The following is a 24,959-nucleotide window of genomic DNA, read 5'->3' on the forward strand; positions in this document are numbered from 1 at the left end:
ACAGAATGTCATCTTGGTTTAACACTCATTCATACTCATAGTTCGTTTTGAGTGCTAATGATCTTGCATCACTAGGATCAGGGATAGGAAATTAAAAAGACCCATAGCAATAATTTGGTAAAAAAGACCCCTAACGACAATTTGGTATTAAAATTTTATAATATAATTTGGTAAATTGGCATTTGGCGCTAATGCTCTTTTTTCTTTATTAATCTGGTCAATTGGGCTTAGAATAAGGGCCTGTTCTCTTACGTTGAAATTCAGTTCAGTTCAGCTCCTAATTTCCTTCTCTTATAAAATATTCATTTCAATTCAGTTCAGTTCAGTTCAGTTCAGCTCAGCTCAGTTCAGTTCAGTTCAGTCAATGAGAACAGACCCTCAATCATTAATTAACAATGCTTAGTGTTACATCATTTTATATAGCTACTCCACCAATTTAATTAGACAATTATTAATTTTTGTAGTAAAAGCAAAAGCAACCAAAGCCTTACTATAACACATTCCCAGCACATCCCCAGCATTTTAAACCTGGAATATCACAATTTCCAATTTCGGACTACTATCTCTTTTAATTTTTTTATAGGATCAAATTAAGCCTTCATTGGTACTTCTCTGCTGCTTATACTCTATTCAAATATATAAAAAGAGAGTTAAGAGGGATTTTTTTAAAGAAAGAACTCGAAATCAGAGCAAATGAAGTGGCAAAAGGAGAAACTAGATGTGATCTTGGTACCAGCAGGGCTATTCATGATGTTCGGTTACCATATCTTCTTGCTGTATAAATACCTCAGGAATTCGAGGTGTACCGTACTCGGCTTTCATAACCATTGCCAAAAAGCATGGGTCAAGAAGCTTATGCAGGTTACATAACAAAACTCTTCTTACATACTTTTCTTCAAGCATCTAATTTAGAATACAAAATCTTAAGCTTGTATAGGTACTAGGTAGTCTCAACTTTCGACGTATAAGAAGGATAAGATTGCGTATACCTGATGTGACCTTGCCTTTGGCATGATGCTCCTCCACTCGAGCACTAGAGTCAAGGGATGATTCTAAGCTACGAACTAAATTACTTAGCCATTTCATTTGATTCATTTTTAAGTACTTTAATTTGGTCCAATTCAACAAGCATGTAAGGCCACCACTCTTTTCACCCACCTCAACAATCATAATATTGTACCATTAACATCATATTAGAACATTATTGTTATATTTCTGTTTGTTAATTTTATTAAGTTTAACTTAATTATGCTATAATATGTACAATAATGAGGGTGATGACATTAATCTTTTCAGATTGATGCAATGAGTAGAGGTCCGGCGTTTACAGTAATGAACAGCACAATAGTAGCAGCAAATTTCATGGCATCCACTTCTTTAACCTTAAGCTCTTTGATTGGCGCATGGATTGGAAGCTCCTCAAGAAATGAAGCAGTCGGAAGACTAATTTATGGAGATACAAGACAGTCAATCACTTCAATAAAATACATCAGCATCCTCTTGTTTTTCTTACTTGCTTTTGCGTCTTTCATCCAATCTTCTAGGTGTTATGTGCACGCCAATCTCCTCTTGAGTATGCCTAAGGCCGTTGTCCCTGAAGACTTTGTTGTCGAGGACTTAATTCACGGTGCAAATTTCTGGCAGGTTGGCTTAAGGGCGATATACTTTGCTATAACAATGTTGATGTGGATATTCGGTCCAATTCCTATGTTTCTTTCATCAGCTGCAATGGTGGCAGTTTTGTATGTTCTTGATGTGAATACTAAACACTTACATGATTTTAACGAGTCGAGTGAGAAAGAAGAGGGAAAGGAAGCTGTAGTAGGGCGTTTCGAGAATCACGAAATGGCTAATGGTTGTTCTGAACTCCATGCTACTGCAATTAACACAGCAGTTCTGCCTTCTGTTGTTGCTTGCTTATAAATAAAATAAACTTTGTCCCATGTTACATTTCAATAATAGGCTATTTTAGAATAAAATAGCACATTCCAATTACTACTCAACCAATTTAATTAGCTCATTTTTTTTATTTGTATTGAAATCCAAAAAAGTCAAATCCTTGCATTACAAAAACAATTCCACCACATCCCCTGCATTTCTAATTTAAGAATATGATTCCATGAGTTCTTTCTATATGTTAAATTAAGATTCTTTGTATAAGTTTTTAAGCTGTCATATAGCTTATGATACTCTACAAGAATATTCTAAAAGAAAGACACAGGATTTCCCTAGAGAAACAGATCGAGGTCGTGGTCGAAAAGAAACAGAATGAAGTGGCATAAGGAAGAGCTAGATATAATCCTGGTACCAGGAGGAGTGTTGGTGATGTTTGTGTTGAAATATGCCTTGAATTTGGGTTTAGGAGCAGCGAGCTATAGCTCGAGAGGTAGCTCGGTAGTTTCGAAAGCATATGGAGTTGCGACGAAATTGGAGCTATAGCTCCTATGCGAGTGAGCTATAGCTCACGAAGACATATTGGTTCGACTAGGCCGAGCGATAGCTCGCTCGGTAGCTCGCGAAGGTCGAAGGTGAGATAGGGGCCGAGCGATAGCTCGCTCGACCATGAGCGATAGCTCGACTGGGGTCCGAGCGATAGCTCGCTCGATGGTGAGCGAGAGCTCTCCGTTTGTGCACGGTGGAACCCACACGATTTATTAGGGTTTTATGGGCCGTTTTTATGCACTTATCTATCTTATTTGGGGAAGCTATATATATTCCTAGTTAGGGTTTATTCATAGCTTAGTCTATTATTGATAATTGACATTATCAATCTGTAATCAGGAATTTCCTCAAGATCAATAAAGCTTTTCTCTCGCCTGCCCGTGGACGTAGCCAACACATTGTTGGTGAACCACGTAAATCTGTGTGTGCTATTTATTTGTTTTGCATTCATTAATTTGTTCTTTCTCACATCCGTTACAACAATTGGTATCAAGAGCTTAGGTTCGATTTGAGTGAGAGAGATGTCTGGTATGAATGTGAAAATTGATAAATTCACGGGGAGGAATAGTTTTAGTTTATGGCAGATCAAGATGCGGGCGTTGTTGAAATAACAAGGGTTATGGGCACCATTGGAAAAGAAGTCATCGGATGGCGCTAAGACACCATCGACAAAGAAGTCACCGGGTCCGGATACCGCTGAGATGGCCATTCTGGAGGAGAAGGCACATTCAACATTCATGTTGTGTCTTGCAGACGATATCATTACCGAGGTTGCGGAGGAGGAAACTGCATCAGGTCTGTGGTTGAAATTGGAGAGTTTGTACATGACAAAGTCTCTAACAAACAAGTTGCTATTGAAGCAACGTCTGTTCAGTCTGCGAATGAATGAAGGTACACCTCTTAGAGATCACCTAGATCAATTAAATACAATTTTGCTAGATTTGCGTAATATCACTAGTAGAAAAATACAAAAAGGCAACCCCCAAATGGCACCAGTTCAGGCCAAACCGGTGCCAAAAATCGGCCTAAAAATGGGCGGGTTTTTAGACAAAGAGAAATGGCACCGGTTCAGATCAAACCGTTGCCAAAAATACAAATGGCACCGGTTTGAACCGGTTCCATAAGATGTTAAAAAAAAAAACGGTTCAATTCACATAATAAACCCTAAAAAAAGTTCTCACTCCGCCTCTTTTTATTTCATTCCCTCTGATCTCCTTCTCTCTCCTCTCTCCCTTCTCCTCCTCTCCCTTCTCTCTCCTCTCATTTCCCTTATTGATCTTCATCTCCCATGCATATTCGATCTAGCTCATCTCTCTAAACCGATCTTCTTTCATCTCCTCTCCCTAACTTCTTCGATCTCCTCTCTTTCTTTGATCTACACCACCACAAATTCGACCACCGCCACAAAGCCCACCACCACAACATCACCATTGCCGCAAAGCCGCCGCCACCACCACAAAGGTCGACGACCGCCGCAAATCCCACCGACAATTTCTGGGTATAATTTATACGAGGTTAGGATTTAATTTGATTTTAATCGATTTTGTTGGATTTAATTTAGGGTTTAAAGTAATCAATTTTGGATTTAAATCAATTTTTCTGGGTTTATTTAATCGATTTTTGGATTTTAATTCGATTTTTGTGGGTATAATTATTCGAATTTAATGGGTTTTGTATTTTAATTCGATTTGTTCTCGTTTTTTCTGGGTTTAATTTTGGGTTGATTAATCAATTTTAATTACATGCATGTGTTTTTTTTTGGGTTTTTTTTAATTACATGCATGTGTTTTTTTTTTGGTATAATTTATACAAGGTTATGGTTTAATTTATAAGTTTAATTCGATTTCAATCGATTATGTTGGATTGAATTTAGGGTTTAGTAATCGTTTTGGATTCTAATCGATTTTTCTGGGTTTATTTAATCAATTTTTGGATTTTAATTCGATTTTTGTGGGTATAATTATCCGAATTTAATGGGTTTTGTATTTTAATTCTATTTGTTCTCGTTTTTCTGGGTTTAATTTTGGGTTGATTAATCAATTTTAATTACATGCATGTGTTTTTTGGGTATTTTTTTTTAATTACATGTATGTGTATTTTTTATTTTATTTTGAGTTTCTGGGTTGTTTTTTTTTTCGAGGATTTTGTATTTTTTTTCAATTTTATTTTTTATAATTTTGTGTTTTCTGGGTATAATTATCTGAATATAATCGTTTTTTTTTTTCAATTTTCAGTTCGTGAGTTATCTTCGTCGAAAATTGATAGCCGATACTTTGCTTCTGCAATTCAGCTACTGAGCTCGTTCGTCGAATCCATTTGGTTTTTTTTTTTTTTTTGGGCAAGTGTAAAACTACTAATTATAAATTTCAATTATATTATGTATTAATGTATTATGTAACATTTTGGTGATTATGAATTTCAATTATATTTGGTGTGTTATTACTGATTATGAATTAATGTTATAATTGGTGTTGTATTAGTTTTCTGCCAATTTTCAAGTGAACAAAGAACAAGAACAAAAACAAAACAAAAAAAAAAAAAAAAAAAAAAAATTTTGGGCAGTTTTGGCACCGGTTAACCGGTGCCAAAACCAATGAAATAAATATTTTGGTTCATTTTTGGCACCGGTTAACCGGTGCCTAATTGAATATATGGCACCGGTTTTGAACCGGTGCTAAAAAGGGGTATTTGGCACCCCCCACATAGGCAGCGGTTCAAACCGGTGCCTTAGACCGGGTTTGAACCGCTGCCAAAGCACTTTTTTCACCTAGTGTATTGATGTTAAGGTTGATGATGAGGATGCTGCTTTAATTCTGTTAGTTTCTTTACCTTTGTCGTATGAGAATTTTGTGCAATCTTCTATTGTTGGTAAAGATACTGTCTCCCTAGAAGAGGTTAGATCATCTCTTCATACTAGGGAATTACGCCATAAGGCATCTGGTAGTACAGGTACAGACAATCAAGCCTCTGGATTAATGGCCAGTGGTGGAAAAGGACATGGAAATTCCGGGAAGAAGAAGGCTAAGAAACCCGGAAATTCCAAAGGGGGTCCTAAGCAAACTGATGTCTGTAATTACTGTAAAGAGAAGGGGCATTGGAAGAGAGAATGTCCCAAGAAGAAACAGCAGGATAAATCTGTATCTGCTGCTTTAGCAGGATAGGATTCGAATTCTGAGTATGACATTGCTTTAGTTGCGGGTGAACATACATATCACAATGATGTGTGGGTTCTTGATTCTGGGGCATCGTATCATATATGTCCACGTAGGAAGTGGTTTACTACCTATGAGCAGGTAGATGGAGGAAATATTTCAATGGCTAATAGTGCAGTGTGCAAGGCAATTGGGATTGGCTCTATCAAGATCCGGACACATGATGGTACGCTTCACATATTGAACGATGTCAGATATGTTCCACAAATGACTAAGAATCTGATTTCACTGAGTGCACTAGACAATAAGGGTTTCAGTTTTAGGGGTAAAGGTGGAGTTCTGAATGTCTGCAAGGGTTCGGATGTGATTCTAAAGGGTTTCAAGCGTGGTACTTTGTATTTCCTACAGGGCTCCACTTTATCAGTTTCAGTTGCTGTTGTTTCATCTGAGGTTCAGAAGGATGATATGACCAAGTTATGGCACATAAGGCTTGGGCATATGAGTGAGAAAGGAATGCAAATCCTCTCCAAGGCTGATCTTCTAGGTGGCCATAAGGTCACAAACCTTGATTTCTGTGAGCATTGTGTCTTTGGGAAACTACATCGCAGTAAGTTCCCCAAAGGCATTCATAGAACTAAAGGTATTCTTGATTATATCCACTCCGATTGTTAGGGTCCTTCACGTGTTGAGTCATTGGGAGGTCACAGGTGTTTTGTATCATTCATTGATGATTTTTCAAGGATGACTTGGGTGATCATAATGAGGTTTAAAAGTGAAGCTTTCAAGAATTTCAAGCAGTGGAAGGCGTTAGTGGAGAATTAAACTGGGAAGAAGATCAAGAAGCTACGAACTAATAATGGTCTAGAATTTTGTTGGTCTGAGTTCGATGAGTTCTGCAAGAATGAGGGGATCGCTAGGCATCGTACCGTCAGAGATACACCACAGCAAAATGGTGTAGCAGAACGAATGAATCAGACACTTTTGGAGAGAGTTCGGTGCATGCTCTCTAATGCTGGATTGACCAGAAAGTTTTGGGCAGAAGCCGTTAGTACGACATGTTATTTGATCAACCGTGGACCGCACTCTGGAATTAACCTCAAAACACCCTATGAGGTGTGGTCTGGTAAGCCTGCAGATTACTAAAAAATGAGAGCTTTTGGTTGCAATGTTTAATACCATGTTAATGAGGGTAAATTAGAGCCAAGGGCCAAAAAGGGAGTATTTGTAGGGTATGGCGATGGGGTTAAAGGTTATAGGATTTGGTCTCCATCGGAAAGTAGAGTTATACTTAGTAGAAATGTAGTCTTTGATGAAAATTCTATGTTTAACTCTAATGTTCAGCCCATAGTTGTATCAGATAGTGGTAGTGTTGACAAACAGGTGGAGCAGCAAGTCACTCATGATGAGAGAGATCAGGTACAAGAAAAAGATGTTCAACACGAAAATACTGAAGCACCAGTATCATTAACGCCAAAATTGAACAAGCCTAGTCTAGCGCTGGAACGTTCTAAAAGGGCGAATTTTGGAAAACCTCCTGACAGATTTGGTTTTGAAGATATGGTGGTTTATGCACTACAGGTTGCCGAAGAGGTGGATGTATATGGGCCATCTACCTATAAGGAAGCAGTTACATGTACAGAATCTACCCATTGGCTTGCTGCAATGGGAGATGAGATGGAGTCACTTCATAAGAATAAGACTTGGGATCTTGTTCCTAGGCCTCCAGGGAGAAAAATTGTCACTTGTAAATGGATTTTCAAGAAAAAGGAGGGGATGACACCTGCGGAGGGGATCAAGTATAAGGCTCGAGTAGTTGCAAGAGGGTTCACACAAAGAGAGGGGATAGACTACAATGAGATCTTCTCACCTGTGGTCAGACACACTTCCATCAGGGTGCTACTAGCAATAGTTGCACATCAGGATTTAGAGCTTGAGCAACTAGATGTGAAAACAGCTTTTCTACATGGAGAGTTGGAAGAGGATATATACATGACCCAACCGGATGGTTTCCAAGTTCTAGAAAAAGAAGACCATGTTTGCAAGTTGAAGAAGTCCTTGTATGGGGCTAAAACAGTCTCTTAGGCAATGGTACAAGAGGTTTGATAGCTACATGATGGAGCTAGGCTACAACAGGAATCCGTATGATTGTTGTGTATACTTAGTTCTATATGTAGATGATATGTTGATAGCAGCGCAGAACAAGTCTGATATTCAGAAATTGAAGGGTTTTCTCAGTGCCGAGTTTGAAATGAAGGATTTGGGTGCGGCTCGAAAGATATTGGGCATGGAGATTTATAGGGATAGGGCTCAAAAGAAACTTTTCTTATCGCAGAAAGGCTACATTGAGAAGATATTGTCGAAGTTTGGCATGTCAACAGCGAAGCCTATAGATACTCCAAGCGCGGCTAATTGTCACTTGTCGGTTGCTTTTGCACCAAAGTCTGCTGAGGAGAAGGAGTACATGTCTCGTGTTCCCTATGCTAGTTCAATAGGGAGTTTGATGTATGCTATGGTTTGCACTAGGCCGGATCTTGCACAAGCAGTCAGTGTTGTTAGTAGGTTCATGATTGACCCTGGTAAGGAGCATTGGCAAGCAGTCAAGAGGATTTTTCGTTACCTAAGGGGTACATCTGATGTTGGTCTCATTTATGGTAATGATGTGGCATGTTTAGTTACAGGCTATTCGGATTCTGATTATGCTGGGGATGTTGATGGTAGAAGGTCTATGATTGGTTATGTGTTCACTCTTGGTGGTTCGGTTGTTAGTTGGAAAGCTACTTTGCAGCCTTCAGTGACTTTGTCTACTACTGAAGCAGAGTACATGGCCTTAACAGAAGCATCCAAAGAGGGAATCTGGTTAAAGGGACTAGTTAGTGATCTGGGTCTACATCATGATCAAGCTATAGTATATTGTGACAGTTTGAGTGCAATATGTTTGGCTAAGGATCAAGTGCATCATGAGAGAACTAAACACATTGATGTCAGGTATCATTTTCTACGAACTGAGACAAGAATTAAGGTGAAGAAGGTAGGTACTGCCGATAATCCTGCTGATATGTTCACCAAGCCGGTTTCGCGGAGTAAGTTTGAACACTGTTTGAACTTGCTCAATATTCGAGATTGTTAGGAGCCCTTAGGGGCTAATCTGGAGCTCTATGGGGCTAATCTGGAGCTCTACGGGGCTAATCTGGAGTCCTACGGGGCTAATCTGGTCTGGTTGTCTTTCGGGACAAGTCTGGTTACAGGGAGAGTCTGGGCATTGTGATCAATGCGTCTGGTTATCTGGTTTTGTGAGAGGATTCAAGTCAAGGTGGAGTTTGTTGAAATATGCCTTGAATTTGGGTTTAGGAGCAGCGAGCTATAGCTCGGTAGTTTCGAAAGCATATGGAGTTGCGACGAAATTGGAGCTATAGCTCCTATGCGAGTGAGCTATAGCTCACGAAGACATATTGGTTCGACTAGGCCGAGCGATAGCTCGCTCGGTAGCTCGCGAAGGTCGAAGGTGAGATAGGGGCCGAGCGATAGCTCGCTCGACCATGAGCGATAGCTCGACTGGGGTCCGAGCGATAGCTCGCTCGATGGTGAGCGAGAGCTCTCCGTTTGTGCACGGTGGAACCCACACGATTTATTAGGGTTTTATGGGCCGTTTTTATGCACTTATCTATCTTATTTGGGGAAGCTATATATATTCCTAGTTAGGGTTTATTCATAGCTTAGTCTATTATTGATAATTGACATTATCAATCTGTAATCAGGAATTTCCTCAAGATCAATAAAGCTTTTCTCTCGCCTGCCCGTGGACGTAGCCAACACATTGTTGGTGAACCACGTAAATCTGTGTGTGCTATTTATTTGTTTTGCATTCATTAATTTGTTCTTTCTCACATCCGTTACAACAGTTTGGGTACCATATATACTTATTATACAGGTATCTCAGAAGATCAGAGGATACTACTATTGGATTTGATAACCATTTTCAAAAAATATGGGCCAAGAAACTTATGCAGGTTGGTCAATCCACTCTTTTTGTACATTCATTTTAAGCTTCAACAAAATCAAAACTTTAGCTTCCATATGTTGAGTACTAGAGTTGTCTCAACTAAAATCTATGTCAACCCGACAAATTAGCTTTTGGGATAAGATTACGTAAATCTGATCCCTCCTCACCCCGTCTTTGGTGGGATTCTTCGCTTTATAGGCATAAATAGTGAATCTATCATACATTGCGGGGTTGATTGACCCTACTAACTTTTTCGAATTTTTGGAAATTCTATAAATGTGGAATTGTTAGTCAATTATGATTTTATCTCACTTAGCTTGAATCTTGTATGGGTTAGATTGATGCAATGAGTAGAGGTCCAGCATTCACAGCAATGAGCAACACGATAATATCAGTAAATTTTATGGCAACCACTTCTTTAACCTTAAGCTCATTGATTGGTGCATGGATCGGAAGCTCCTCAAGCAATGAATTAATCGGAAGAATAATCTACGGAGATACAGGATTATCAATCAATTCCATCAAATACATCAGCATCTTCATGTTTTTCTTGCTTGCTTTCGCGTCTTTCATACAATCTTCTAGGTGTTACGTGCAGGCTAACCTCCTCATGAGTATGCCAAAGGCTGAAATCCCTTTAGAATTCGTCGTTGAGGCCTTAGTTCATGGTGGCAATTTCTGGTAAGTGGGTTTAAGGTCGATTTACTTTGCTATAACAATGTTGATGTGGATGTTTGGTCCGATTCCTATGTTTCTTTCCTCAGTGGCAACGGTGGCAATTTTGTATGTTCTTGATGTTAATAAGAAACATTTGCATGATTTTAATGAATCATGTAACAAAGAAGGGGAGAGAAAGATAGCTGTTGATAGGCCTTTTGAGCAACAGGAAATGGCAAATAATAATTATGGACTTCAAGCAACTGCAATTACTACTGCAGTGTTGTCTGCTGCTGTTGCTTCTTGATCAAAGAAATTAAAAGAAAATACAGTATGATGTATTTTGTATATGCTGAACTATATACTCCTTATTTAGGACTATTTTACATATTTACATGGATTTAGGAACCCATAATATACACGAGTACTGTATGAGTGTATGCGTATAGATTTTTGAAAAAGCTAATACCAATAAGCTTTATAACTGCAGTACTCTATCCGTCTCTTAAAGATTGCCTCATCTCCTAACATTCTTTTTCTTTTTTCTTTCTCCACTATTATCCCAGCTGGTTGTTTTATATTTCTAAGAATCAATAAATTTTTAAAGATTGCCTATTACAAAGTAACTTAATACAATACCCCTAAAAAAGATTAATTTATTACACGTAGTATTATAGATCAATGTATCTTGTATTAGCTTGCTAATTTTAGTCTCTCTTCTACTATCCTATTGGCTAGCTGCAACAGCAAATCACCTACTGTTTAAGTGCATACTGAGTGCTAAAAATGTTTTATCTATATGATTAGTACGTATTACATTAATTAATCAACTTAACTACTCCACTTTAATTAGATTAATATTTTTTTATGTATTAAAAGCTAAAGCATGCAATCATAACCTAAGCTTTCATAATACTTTTCCCGCTATTTTTTCCTACCTATGTCGAAATGGACCGTATTCACTTTTTAAAAGCAAATTTTTAAAAAAAGACTTACTAAATTAAACCTTCATACAATCATACTGCTGTTAGTTAGGTACTGCTGCTGCTGCTGTTTGTACTAGAAATAAAGAGCACAAATTAGAGGGAATTCCCTGAGAAGATTGACATAGATCGAGACGAACAAGAGAGAAGAAATGAAGTGGCGAAAGGAGATGCTAGATGTGATATTGGTACCAGCAGGGCTGTTGTTGATGTTTGGATACCATATATTCCTTGTATACAGATACCTCAGAAATTCGAAGTGTACTGTTGTTGGCTTTCATAATCACTGTCAAAAAATATGGGTTAAGAAACTCATGCAGGTTAGTCTATAGATAAACTCTTCAAAATTGTTTTACTCTAAAAAAAAATTAGTAAAAATCTCAACAATGATTTTATGCCTAATCTCAGGTTGATGCAATGAGTAGAGGTCCAGCTTTTACAGTTATGAACAGCACGATAGTAGCATCGAATTTCATGGCATCCACCTCTTTAACTCTGAGTTCTTTGATTGGCGCATGGATCGGAAGCTCCTCAAGCAGTGAAATAATCAAGAGAATAATCTATGGAGATGCAGGAGTACCAATCACTTCCATCAAATACATCAGCATCCTCTTGTTTTTCTTGCTTGCTTTCGCGTCTTTTGTCCAATCTTCGAGGTGTTACGTGCAGGCTAATCTCTTCTTAAGTATGCCAAAGGCAGGGGTCCCTGAAGAATTCATCGTCGAGTCTTTGTATCATGGTGCGAATTTCTGGCAGGTGGGTTTAAGGGCGATTTATTTTGCTATAACAATGTTGATGTGGATATTTGGTCCGATTCCTATGTTTCTTTCCTCAGTTGCAATGGTGGCGGTTTTGTATGTTCTCGATGTTAATAAGAAGATCCTGGATGAGTTTAACGAGTCAAGCGAAAAAGAAGAGGAGAGAAACAAAACTGTGCCCAAGTGTTTTGAGCAGGAGGGAATAATGGTTGATTGTAGTTCTGAACTTCAAGCTACTGCTCTTACCACAGCGCTGATGTCTACTACTGTTGCATTCTAAATGAAATAATTGTTTCTTCCTTAGCTATGCTACACCATTTGTGATAGTTTGTAACTCCTTTTTATTAAGTCAATAATTATGATTATATTATGTGAGATTTTGTTATATTCTGAATTTTTTGCAAGGTCAAAAATTGTAAACTGAACCAGTTTTTTATACATACAAAATCTGCACCTGATAAAGCTGCTATTCTGTATATATATAGCGTGATCGACATAAAAGTATGTTATACTCTTGTAAACTAAAATTGTACTAATCTATGACAGGATGTATTAAGAAGTTTGATCAGAATCATTATTTTCCTGATTACTAGCACTTTCAGATGACAGATTGGGGGAACTGGAATCTTTTACGTCAGTAATATTCTCATTGCTACCTGCAGTGTCTCCAAAAAGAGAATCGAGAGTGAGCTTTCCTGAGTAAAGGAATAAGCCGAGAGCGTTGAAGCCAAAAACAAATGTTGCTAGGTAGCACAATCCATTGATAATAGTCCTACAAATAGCAGTAGAAAAGAGTCAAATTGATGCCTATTAAGAGTTCTGTAATAAATTTAATAAAAGTCAGGAATTGTACCTTATTGTAACAGTAATTTGACGAACCTGAAAAGCAGGGGAAAGAAAAGAGATTATGACAAACAAAACATAAAAATTTTAGCTGAGCAAGCACGAGTAAGAACTAAGTTTTAACTTACAAGAGTTTTGGAGAACATACATGTCGATATTCCAGCACTCAGATACTTCATTAGGAATGCAAATAGGCAGAACTATATGCCTTGTACACTAATCATGAGTTACATGAATGCATATTGATTTCTGAGCGTATATGCATCAAGTCAGCGACATGTGCTAACATAAAGACTGGAAAGTATGACACTAATAGATTTTTTTGACTTTGAAACTAATTTCCAGAAGAGCAAATACCAGTTTCATAAATAAGGGTGTTGAATATTATGATTAAGAAACCTCATGGGACTGTCTTCAAAGGATATGCCTGTTTCACTAACTATATGTCTATTTAGCTCCTTAAACATGAATTTCAATTATAACTTAAAACAACAGCCACAAAACATATCAGGCAGATTTTAAGTTCATTTTCGAAACACAAAAGGGACATAGATAATCATGTATCAATAAAGATTGATATAAAGGGACATGGTCACATGCAACAAGGTTGTACACAAAGGGGTTATATGATATTATGGTGGTTGCAATTAATGTCCGTACCAAGTTACAAACACACATAGAATCATTGTTTTTAAGGCATTTTCATTGCTAAAGGCAGATTACTTTAACCATTAATCACACAACTCAAAAAAAAAAAAAAAAAAAAAAAAAAACATGGATAGGTTACTTGTAGCCTTTCTATGTAGGTTGAGAACATAATTTTTTAGAACATGATCACAAATCTGTCTCTGAGTAAATCAAACTCCAATAAGGCAATAATTATTGCAGCAGCCATGTAATACAGCCATCTATGTGTGGCACTTATATCACTATTAGAGCTACAACAACGACAACGACAACAACAACAACAAAGCCTTAGTCGCAAAATGATTTGGGGTTGGCTAACATGAATCAACTACTGAGCTACGAGAAAGAAGAAACATGGAACTTTTTTCAAGCTTATATCTACTGTGTGTCATGCAGAAGGCAAGGTTAAACTAAAATTACGTTGCTCTAAGAGGGAGAAGCTAGTCCAATAGTGAAGCATGTACGGCTAAACAGGAAGGTATCACAAAGGAAGTTACTGGTAAAAAAAGCCAATTACTGGTTGATGATTGACCAAGTAGAGACAACCACCATAATATTAGAATCAGACCAACAACTCTTCTGGGAAGAAAATAGCAGTTCTTTTCAAACAGGAAGGGAAACCTGATGTTTGAAACATCAATAAGCTTTGTCAAGCAGTCAACTTCTGTTGAATCATGCAGTTTCAGGTAAAACGTCATGTGGAAGATTTGGCTCAGATGAGAGCGGAGCAAAAGTCAAGTTTATAACCTTTACTACCAGGGTTAAACACAAGCTCTTCCTCCTATGAAATCATTACAATATACTATGCAGCCTAATATCTAAAAATAAGATGAAATGACAAGTTGATGCATCTAAACAAAGTCTTTCTGTCTATGATGTTGACAATGTCACTAGCTGGTAGCTACTGCAAGTCACACTTGCAGTATGTGTTTACATACAGAGAGCTGCTTATCAGCATTCAATGACGGCAGGTTTATGCAAAATACTAATCTTTCTTTGGATTAGTTTCAAGCCTTATGCTTAAGATATCATAAAATCTAGGGCCATCCATCCCTTCTCTCTCAACAAAAGAGAAGAAAACAAAACGGAAACTACAGTAAAAGACATGAACAGCCACATACCAAAATTATCATCATCACTCCACTGAAAGAGTGGTCAGTATTATATTTCTCTTGAAATTGAATATGTTAGGGCTTGTTTGGCATCAGTTTTGGTTTTCAGTTTCCTGTTTTTTTGAAAACCATAAACCAAAAACAGGAAACAAGAAAAAGGTGTTTTCACTTTTCTGTTGTCAGTTTTCAAAATTATCATGATTTTAATAAGTTCAATACTTTAAAAAACAAAAAACCAAAAAACAGAAAACCACAGTAATGCCAAACGAACCCTTAGCTGTCAGCTTTTAGAAAGATATGATTTTGGAATTTTGGGTAAAAGACGTTCAAGGACCATTTACCAATACAAGGGAAAGAAAAAACTCTATATACATATATAACTTTCATGCATTATTTGGGTCATGAATACCATGGATGGAGGCTGAAGCAAACAAGCACCATCTGTTTTTAGAAGAAGGCTATGTTTAGTTCACATGATCTGATCTTTTCTAATATGATCATAGCCGATGTAAGATGATATCATCTTCACTAAGTTGAACTGAACATAGCCGAAGTACAGCTAGTCAGCCATGGAGGAAAGAGTAATACAAGTACCAACAAAGATGATTTTATTGAGAATGAATTCACAATGAGGCTCCATGGGCAAGAGGGAAATAATATGAAAACTGCTACCAATAGCAAGCAGTAGTGAGCATTACATGATTAGCCATTTCTCTATAAAAAAACCTCACAGTCACATATCATACATTGATATTATGAAATTACTTTTTATTTAACACTCTCCTAGAGCAGCATTAAATCTTATCTAAGCCTCAAACCACAGAACAAAGTGAGAAAGCATGGAATTTAATAATAATAATAAAAAAATCAGGACATGTACGTTCAGGAAAAAAAAAAAAAAAAAAAAAAGGAAAGGAGTGAAAGGACAAACCGAGTAATTATCAGGAATTGTTTGTCGATTAAGAGATGCCTCGATAGTAGTTGTAAATTTATACAGAATGGCTGCAATAACAGCTGCAGTGATCGCTCCTAAGAACGCCTGAACAGGGGATGGTGAAGATTTAGGTTCAATCGAGACCGATCCAATTGCTTTTAAGCTATCCAATGCTTCCTCTTTCAAACTCTTTGCACCAGAGGCTCTCATTCTCTAAGACCACAAAACATCTACAATACATTAATATCTCAAGAAGACAATAACTTTGCTCGAGTATTGAAATCACATGCCTCAATTGGTAAAATGATATAACCAAGAACATTGAAAATCTAAAAGATGCAAGGGCCAAGAGATCATTTTGCTAGGAACCTAAGTGACCAAGTATGAAATGTAATAAGCCCAACCAAAAGACCGTCTTTATCAACAGTTAACAGGAAGGCAGAATCCCAAAAACCAACTCCAAAAACTACCATCTCAAAATCACAATTCTGAACATTTATGCTTGCTAGCAATTCAACAACTATACCAACCTAAAGCAAAGATCTCTTACAGGCCTGAAAATGAAAATGCAATATATCTAGTGGTCAAAACATATTTTACTCCCTTGGTCGCACATTAATAAGCTACAATTCTATTTCTATATAACAGGTCACTCCATATTTACCTATTAAACAAATTTGCCTCATTTCTCAACAAATCTACAAACTATAAAGGCGAATTCTGGTACTTCAAACCGAGTCCTTAAGATGATCTCGTACCAATGGTGTCCTATTAAAGAGGTAAGGAGGAGCGAAAATAACTACTCATTATATGTATAATTAGCATAGTATTTTTGTGATTAAATCACCATATATTCATGAAAATGGGATCATTATTCTCAATTATCATGACATATTCATGATAAACAAACCAAAAGATATTCATTCAATAGCCATGAAAATACATTAAACAACTATGAATGTGCATTAAAAAAACATTGAAGATATGACCAACAACAATATAAATACAATAAACCATCAGCATTTGGCAAAAATTAATACTTATGCTACTTGATTTATCAAAGGAAGCTTTACATTGTTTATATATACGTGCACCAGGCAGGTAAGCCGTATCATTATCCACACAATAGGCAATATTGAAATAATGAAGTTCAATGAATTCCAAATTAAATCTACTAATAAACAAGTATAAAGCCAGTATCACAAATTTGAAAGAACCCCACAAAACCAAGAACAGCAATTTAATCAAACAACACACAATCAAACACAATTCTTCATAAAAACCATGAAATGGATAAGAAACAATATACCAATTCCTTAGCTCGTTTAGCTCTGCGACGAATAGAGCGAAAGAGAAAGACAGTAATAGCCCCAGTAAGAAGAACACTGGTGGAGACTTGAAGAGGGGTAGGGTCGTCATTTGTGGCAAATATCGACGGAGTATCCGGCGAAAGTTCGATGGGTCCTTCTTCCACGGCGGCGAAGAGCGGCCATGGTTGAGAATTGGGGCGGAGATTGGAGGAGAGAGAGTGGGTTAAAGTGGGTTTGTGGAGAAAAGTGAGTGGAGGAGATAGAAAGGGTTTAAGGAGAAGATGATGAGAAGGAGTGAGAGAATTTGGAGGAAGAAGAAGTATGGATTGCAACATTTGTGCAACTTCAATGGTGTTTTTGGGAGCTTACTATCACTGAGTTTAAAGGAAGAAGATGTATGATTTTGGGCATTTCTGTTTTTTTCCCGGCTAAATTCCTACATTGTGATCCGCTAAAATTGGTTTTGGATAGATATTCTTAAAGATGGCTGTGGCCGGGTGCGTCCTTTACTCTTGAACAGGGAAAAAGTAATTATACGTCTATATGAGATGAATATGACACGACATGACATAATATGTTACTAGTTACTTTATGTGTTGAGTAAATTTCACACAACTTGAGACACGTAAATTCAAGTTGGGCCTAGGCCAATCATTTGTATACGATATGACATAATACGTTATCAGTCATGTGTTGAGTAAGTTTAGCACGACTTAAAACCCGTAAATTCAAGTCATGCCTAGGGTAACCATTTGATAAACGACATGACATAATATGTTACTAGTCATGTGTTGAGTAAGTTTGACACAACTTGACACTCGTAAATTCAAATCGTGCCTAGGCCAACCGTTTGATTAACAACATGACATAATACATTACTAGTCATGTGTTGAGTAAGTTTGACACAACTTGACACCCATAAATTCACTTCGTGCCTAGGCCAACCATTTGATTAACGACATGGCATAATACGTTACTAGTCATGTGTTGAGTAAGTTTGACACAACTTGACACTTGTAAATTCAAGTCGTGTCTAGGCCAACCATTTGATTATCATGGTATAACTGTAGCTACGAGGTTGGATCATGGCCATGTGAGCTTGGTATAAGGTAAAATCAAAATGCATTTATAGGTATTTTAACATGATCATGATTCAAGATTTATAATGGCTACCCAACTATTGTAGTTTCTAATGTGTGCAAATTCTATTATAATACTGTAACATTCTTTCCGTTAAAAAAAATGTTACATTCTTTCACAAAAGATATACTCCGTATTAAAAAAAAAAAAAAAACCTAATCAAATACACTATTAGACACACCTTCAACTTTCTTTGAAATAATGATTTACTTTCTTTGAAATAATGATTTACAAACCGTTCCAATATAGTTTTTTTTTTTTTTTTTTTTTTTTTTTGACAAAGAGAACACAGAAAAAAATTAAAAAGAAGAAGATCTCTACGACGAGCCGCTCCAGCCAAGGAATGAGCTTCCGTAATAGCTGACTTAGGAACCTTTCTATTGAGACAAGTAGTAAAACCCGACAAGATGTTACGGATGTCCTGAACAGTCCAGCACACTGACATATCCACCGATTCTTTGCACAAAAGCAAAGTAGAAATAATAGAACAGTCAGTAAGGAGAAGAAGCTTAGTAAGACCCCGTGAACGAGCTTGTTGAAGACCAAACAAACAGGCTAGAAGTTCAGAATGGAGAGCCGACCCAGCCACACAAGCTTTAGCTCCACCACCCAATGGATGTTGTGACTCAGTGTTACAAAACAACCAACCAGTACCCGCCTCATGAGACTCCCTGTCCCAAGCTCCATCAAAGACCATAAGAGTATCACAGATATCCTCCAGCTTGCCACAAAGAGCAAATGTTGTAGGCTGAGAAGGAAACCCCGGAGGCTTGTCAATTTGTGTAAAGGTAAGGGTACGAGCATTCTGACTCCTGAGACACCAATCTGACGCCAATTCTAAAATGGAATTGGGAGAATAAACTGCCGAACGAAATCTAACACTATTTCTGGTTAACCAAATAGCCCAACACACCCCAAAGAAATAATCCAAAATGGACCAGTATTTCCCTGAACTAAGACCTGAAATAATACCCGTAAACTAATCTAGAAAAGGCAAATGATGACCAGGTGTAGGAAAAGGTCCCCAGTTAACAAAGAACCATAAACAACCAATAAAGAGCAGTCACGAAACAAATGATTCCTGTCTTCCACATGACTATGGCAGAAAATACAAGTCAAATTCACAGGAATACCTTTGCGAGAGAGAACCGCCATAGAAGGGAGAGCATCAAGAACAATCTTCCAAGCTAACATCTTCCATTTTGGAAGAATAGGTAAACCCCAAAGACGTTTCCACCAGGAAGGAGGAATAAAAGAGACAGGAGGGTTAACATGTTGAGATAAAATATGTAAATAAGCTGACTTTGTAGAGAACTTGCCATCCTGTGTGTATTTCCAATAAACAAAATCATCAACTGCCTTTAAAGGACGCTCCAGACTCAGAATAGACATAGCCACAAACTGAGGAAAAAGAGATCTAACCTTAGATGGATCCCAAGAAGTTGAGTTGGCAGATAAAAGCTCCGAAACATACATGGGTCTCGCCTGATAAGGAATCGAATCCTTAAAACTCACCTTAACGTTGGGCAACCAATTATCATCTAAGATGTTGACATTCTTTCCTGACCCAATCTTCCAAGTAACATCCTCTGAAAGAGCAAAGTTCCCTTGAAGAAGTCCACGGCTTCCCCACGAAGGACGGGAACTAGAAATATGTGACCTATGTTGAAGAAGCGCAGGGTATTTAGCTGTAAGAACACGAGAAGCTAAGAGTTGAGGATTATGTCTCAATCTCCAAGCTTGCTTAGCTAGCAGAGCAACATTAAAGGACTGAATGTGGCGGATTCCAAGACCCCCCAATCCTTTTGGGAGATAAACAACAGCAGCAGGAGCCAAGGCCAGCCCCTTAGACGTTTCCCCAGACTTCCACCAAAACCGTAATAAAAGAGAGTTGATTTTATCACAAATCGTAGAAGGTAATTTGAAAACCGAGAGAATATGGTTAAAAGAAGCAATAAAGATAGAGTTGATAACAACCAACTTAGCAGCAGCCGAAAGCCTGAGAGAAGAAAACACGGAAAGCCGCTGAACCAGCCTATCAATCACAAACTGAAACTCTTTGCATTTACTCCGTCCCATATCCACAGGTAGCCCTAAATAATTCCCAATGGAAGGGCGAGCCTTCATTTTAAGGCTATTCGAAAGGTAATCTCGATAATCATCCGGAGTGTTAAAACTAAATCTAACAAAAGATTTCTGAATATTAATCATTTGACCGGAGATCGAACAAAATTCATTGACCACCGAAATCACATTATCACAGACCTCAAGAGATACATGAAAGAAAAGCAGCGCATCATCAGCAAAGAAGAGATGCGAAATAGAAGGAGCCCGACGAGCAATACGAATACCCCTGAACAAGCCCCGTTGTTCATCACGGCGTAACATCAAAGACAGAACTTCCATACACAACACAAAAAGGTAAGGGGGTAGAGGATCCCCTTGCCTCAGCCCGCATTTAGGAATAAAAGGTGGCGAGGGAGAACCATTGACCAAGAGCTGATAGGAAATCGTGGTAACACATTGTTGCAAAATATGAACCCAGTAAGGAGGGAAACCAAATCTTCGAAGAACATCCCAGAGAAATTCCCAATCAACCCTATCATAAGACTTATTCATATCTAACTTTAAAGCAGCAGAATACTTTTTAGAACACGAATTAGACATGTAAGAAAGTAATTCATGGGCCAGCAAACCATTATCTGCCGTTAATCGACCCGGAACAAAAGCATTCTGAGTATCAGATATGAGAGAGGGTAATACCTTTCGAAGCCGATGAGTAAGGCATTTGGCAATGCATTTATATACCGCATTACATAAGCCTATCGGGCGAAATTGGGAAGCTAACTCAGGATGGTCCACCTTTGGGAGAAGCACCAGGAAGGTACGATTCCACTCTCGAAGTAGGTAACCATGAACAAAGAAAAACTGAACTGCTTCCGTGATCTAAGGACCAACTATTGCCCAGTGCTGCTTGAAGAAAGCTGAAGTAAAACCATCTGGACCCGGGGATTTATCACTCCCAATATGAAACATAGCCTCTTTAATTTCATTGGCAGAAAAATCCGTCATGAGAAATTGGAAATCAAGCTCTGAAAGAGTGGGAAGATCCAAATCATCCCAGTTATAGGAAGAAGCAGGAGAATTAAGCCCCCGACAATTATACAGTTCAGTAAAATGGTTTTCCAAGATAGAAGAAATCCCAGCTTGATCAGAAATCCATTCATCATGCTCATTTTTTCAAACACAAAATTTTGTTCCGTCGACGACAAGCCTGGACTGAACGAAATAAAAGACTAGAGTGAGACTCACCAAAAGCATCCCAGCGAACTTTGCACCGTTGCTTCTAGAAAAGAAAAGTTGTTTGGGCCCTGGAAATTTTCTCTTCCCGCAAAACAAGAAGGTCAGATCTTTCTTGAGCATTTTGAAGACGAAAAGAACCCAAAGCTACAGATTTCTCCAAATCTTGCCAGTCTATACCCCATTTGCGCTTATTTGAGCACACCACCGAAGCATATGACCTTTCACCTCTTCTAATTTTCTGGAGATAGAAAACATGAAAGAACCAGAATGATTCTTAAGCCAATCAAAACCTATAATATCCGTAATTTCCTTTATACCCAGACACCAGTTTTCAATTTTATAAGGCCGTCGACGAGTACAAGTAATCCCTGATTCTTTCAAAATAATAGCATCATGATCAGAGAATAAAATAGGCTGGTGGATAAGAGACGCATCGAAGTATGAGTCTAACCATGACTCAGTAGCATAAGCTTTGTCTAGCCTTTCATAAGTGGGATTCTGGAGTTGTCCATTGGTCCAAGTAAACTGGGGTCCCGAGAATGGAATATCTATAAGTGCATTCTGTAATTTCCATTCTATAAACTGGTGACGGCCAGGAATTTCTAAAGAACCCCCAATTTTGTCATCCATATATTCAACCTGATTAAAATCACCTATAAGAACTACATTCGAAATTGAATTTAAAATATTGGTGATTTTTTCCCAAACCAAGTAACTAACAGAAGTATGAGGCGAATCGTACACAAACAAGATGTATTTTATTGCTTGTCCATGACCTTCAACTTTACAAAATATTACATTAGGAGATATAGATACGGGAGTAACTACTAGCGGAGCAAACCAAAAAACCACTAACCCTCCACTAAGGCCTACCGCATCACAACCACAAAAGCCATCAAAACTAACCGAAGCTAATTTTTTTACAGCTACATCAACTGAAACTAAAGTTTCCATAAGAAACATCATATCTATACCAAAAGAGCGGACTAGAGAAACCACATACGGAATCTTCGGGGAGTCCGCCGTACCAAGACCCCTACAGTTCCAAGCACCAACATTCATGGCCCTGGAGGTGGCCCTCGAAGGTGAGCCACCGAACCTTGATCAGAGGAAGACGAGGCTGAGTCAGAAACCGATTCGCCTCTAGAACCCTTGCGACGCTTAATTTGCTTGAGACATGTGAAGCAACTCGGAGAAGTAATTGTTGGTGGAGTATCAGGCTCGGAAGGTGAAGCTGAACGTTTGGATGGGCACGAATTTTTAACCCACTTCCAAATTTTCTCCTTTCCTCTTGACATCTTAAGACGAAGAGGAATCTCCATTTTATCTGCTGCAATGGCAGAGTGGGGCGGAGATTCCACTGGAGCAACCAGGCTGGCAGGGGCAAATTGCGGCGACCAATCCATCGGAGTTGGTTCATCAGCCTCGGCAGATGAGGCAATAGAAATAACCGCCGGGGAATTGTTCACTGACGGAGTAGACTGAGAAAACTCGAAGCCCCCAGAAGAGGAATCCGGCTGGTAACCTGAATCTTCAGCCACATTCGTCGGAAAAGAAGAACCAAGCGACGGTGATGGTGAAGCCGAAAGTTGCTGCGACGAGGAAATAGGAATTGGGGAATTTTCAGCCAACCAGTTGCTGGGACCTGGCCCAAAAGGATCTGGGTATATCAGCCCAGTTGGGCCCAGAGGCGGAGGAGAGAAAACAGGAACCGGGTCCCGAGTTGAAGTACCCAAATCTTGAAATAAAACCCCTCTATAAGTGGGCTCAGATTGGGGACCAAGATTAGTCATGCCATGAACTGAAGCAGCTGCCCTATACGGGTCCATATCATTTAAAAGGTTGGACGGCCCAGTCTGGGTTGGATTATTACCTTGACCCGTATCCAAAACCTGGTGAAATAGATGACCATGAAAAATCTGGTGAGGAAGTAGAACAGGAACACGTGGAGGTAGGGACCCCTGTTGAGTGTCATTCCCATGATTATCAGCTGAAGCACGTGTAGGATATGATGTTCCCAGTTAACTATCTGTTGCCAGCCTCGCCGAAAATTAGATGCATGAGTTCCATGTGTAAATTCAGGAGGTGACGGTGGCGGTGCATCATCAACCTCAAGATCTTCTCGGATACACCGATTAGCACCCAAATCACGGCGCCAAACCTCATCCCTGCTATTTCGAAACCCAGTATACGGAGGACCGGGAAATAAACCCGGAATAGATGCGGATGGCAGCGGAGGAGGCCGAGAATTAACAGAACATGTTGAGAAGTTATCAATGACGTCACTTAGTGAATCCCAATCCGATGGGTGAGAGTCCGCCGGATACTCAAATGGATCATCTTCTTCATTATTACCAAACCAAAGCTCCGTAGTCCAATTATCCGAATTTGGAACAATTCCTCGAATTGAATTTGTGTATAGCAAAACATCCGTAGGACCAAATAGAACACGTGCGCCGTCTTCGTGTAAATTACAAAAACGACGCTCCAACTGATACTTACTGAATTCATATGATTTGGGACAGGTCTCACGACCATGTCCGACAAATCCATACTTTTTGCAAAAGCGGAATATTCCCTCGTATTTAAATCTAACCCATGTCACATGATTACCATAGGTTGGAAAGAAACAACCCGCAATTAAAGGTAATGACAAATCAACTAATATTTTAACTTTAGGCCTCGGAATAGGAAACTGACATGTATGATCTTCTTCCATGAGTAAGTCACCAACGTGACGAAGGACATATGATGCAACCTGGGGCACCGAATAACGAATTGGTAGACCCTGGACTTGAACCCACATCGGAGCTAAATTAAGATTCATATTTTCCGGAACTTCATGACCTTGGAGACGTTGCAACACCATAAGGCTACCTTTGAAATGAACCCAACCTCGTTGATCCAAGTCATCAGCGTCATATTCATTAGAACAACAAAAAATAAACTCCGTGCCGTAAGAGAAGACCCGTACCGGACCTCTAAGATGCCAAAACCTTGAAACCAGTCGTTGAACAAGAGCTACTGTGAATTTTCTAGCATCCCAAAATTTTCCTATCACAGTACACTTCCAGTCAACATCTCCATCACGAAAAGATAAAGGAGGAAGTTCATAGGTACCAATAACATGAGGATAGACAAACGTCCTTGGGAAAATTCTATCAGACATGATTTTTGCTAAATATTTTTAGATTTTTTTGTTTTTTTGTTTTTTTTTTTATTAGGAAACTAAGAAGGAAGAACAGGGGATAAGAGTAAACGCAGAGGAAAATAAGAGAGGATTTCTCTCACTAGGACTTTCTCTCACTAGAGAGTTTCGCAAGTATTTGATTAGTTAAATCTATTATTTGTTAATTGATTTTTTTTGTTCATATTTTATTACTTATGTTCGTAGATGCAGACAATTGAACAATAAAAAATGTTGATACAACTGGTGCTATTGCATAACATACATCATTGACATTTAGCTTCTCAAAAGTTTATTTCATTTTCAGAAATTTTGCTCGTCTTAAGAAGTTTATGTCATTTTTCAAAAGTTAACTCAATCAGTAAAGAAAAAACCTCAAATAAAGTTAGGTAGATACATTTAATGTACACGATGGGAAGACAAACCTCGAAAGATAAGTATTAATTAATAG

General features: G+C 38.3%; 4 protein-coding genes across 4 annotated transcripts; 2 read left to right on the top strand and 2 right to left on the bottom strand.

Moving 5' to 3' along the window:
- Positions 1-476: 476 nt before the first annotated feature.
- Positions 477-1,928, top strand: LOC145627160 (uncharacterized). The gene is made up of 2 exons (XM_081679559.1): positions 477-861; positions 1,297-1,928. Exons 1-2 carry the CDS (start codon positions 694-696, stop codon positions 1,921-1,923), a joined length of 795 nt encoding a protein of 264 aa, XP_081535685.1. The 5' UTR covers positions 477-693; the 3' UTR covers positions 1,924-1,928.
- Positions 1,929-11,379: 9,451 nt separating this feature from the next.
- Positions 11,380-12,315, top strand: LOC145627161 (uncharacterized). Its single transcript, XM_081679560.1, has 2 exons — positions 11,380-11,554; positions 11,643-12,315. Exons 1-2 carry the CDS (start codon positions 11,387-11,389, stop codon positions 12,270-12,272), a joined length of 798 nt encoding a protein of 265 aa, XP_081535686.1. The 5' UTR covers positions 11,380-11,386; the 3' UTR covers positions 12,273-12,315.
- A 126-nt stretch (positions 12,316-12,441) lies between these two features.
- On the bottom strand, positions 12,442-17,332 carry LOC145629249 (uncharacterized). The gene is made up of 4 exons (XM_081681793.1): positions 16,878-17,332; positions 15,566-15,781; positions 12,846-12,871; positions 12,442-12,764 (listed from the first exon to the last, which is right to left on the bottom strand). Exons 1-4 carry the CDS (start codon positions 17,211-17,213, stop codon positions 12,545-12,547), a joined length of 798 nt encoding a protein of 265 aa, XP_081537919.1. The 5' UTR covers positions 17,214-17,332; the 3' UTR covers positions 12,442-12,544.
- Positions 17,330-22,383, bottom strand: LOC145628073 (uncharacterized). The gene is made up of 5 exons (XM_081680398.1): positions 21,540-22,383; positions 20,977-21,224; positions 19,152-20,751; positions 18,392-18,978; positions 17,330-17,389 (listed from the first exon to the last, which is right to left on the bottom strand). Exons 1-5 carry the CDS (start codon positions 22,381-22,383, stop codon positions 17,330-17,332), a joined length of 3,339 nt encoding a protein of 1,112 aa, XP_081536524.1.
- Positions 22,384-24,959: the final 2,576 nt, after the last annotated feature.

This window comes from Chenopodium album, chromosome 4 (genome assembly GCF_948465745.1).
Source record: "Chenopodium album chromosome 4, dcCheAlbu1.1, whole genome shotgun sequence".
NCBI lineage: Eukaryota > Viridiplantae > Streptophyta > Magnoliopsida > Caryophyllales > Amaranthaceae > Chenopodium > Chenopodium album.

Bases quoted from the DNA above. Each gene is read 5' to 3' on its own strand.
- LOC145627161 (XM_081679560.1), top strand. From the start codon at position 11,387: ATGAAGTGGCGAAAGGAGATGCTAGATGTGATATTGGTACCAGCAGGG. The intron at 11,555-11,642 runs GTTAGTCTATAG...GCCTAATCTCAG, and splicing joins GGGTTAAGAAACTCATGCAG to GTTGATGCAATGAGTAGAGG.
- LOC145629249 (XM_081681793.1), bottom strand. From the start codon at position 17,213: ATGTTGCAATCCATACTTCTTCTTCCTCCAAATTCTCTCACTCCTTCT. The intron at 12,872-15,565 runs GTTTGTCCTTTC...CCTGCTTTTCAG, and splicing joins CAATTCCTGATAATTACTCG to GTTCGTCAAATTACTGTTAC. The intron at 12,765-12,845 runs GTACAATTCCTG...TGCTATTTGTAG, and splicing joins CAAATTACTGTTACAATAAG to GACTATTATCAATGGATTGT.
- LOC145627160 (XM_081679559.1), top strand. From the start codon at position 694: ATGAAGTGGCAAAAGGAGAAACTAGATGTGATCTTGGTACCAGCAGGG. The intron at 862-1,296 runs GTTACATAACAA...TAATCTTTTCAG, and splicing joins GGGTCAAGAAGCTTATGCAG to ATTGATGCAATGAGTAGAGG.
- LOC145628073 (XM_081680398.1), bottom strand. From the start codon at position 22,383: ATGAATGTTGGTGCTTGGAACTGTAGGGGTCTTGGTACGGCGGACTCC. The intron at 21,225-21,539 runs GTCATATGCTTC...TTTCTGATCAAG, and splicing joins AAAATTAGAAGAGGTGAAAG to CTGGGATTTCTTCTATCTTG. The intron at 20,752-20,976 runs GTTGGTCCTTAG...TCTGATACTCAG, and splicing joins TCAAGCAGCACTGGGCAATA to AATGCTTTTGTTCCGGGTCG.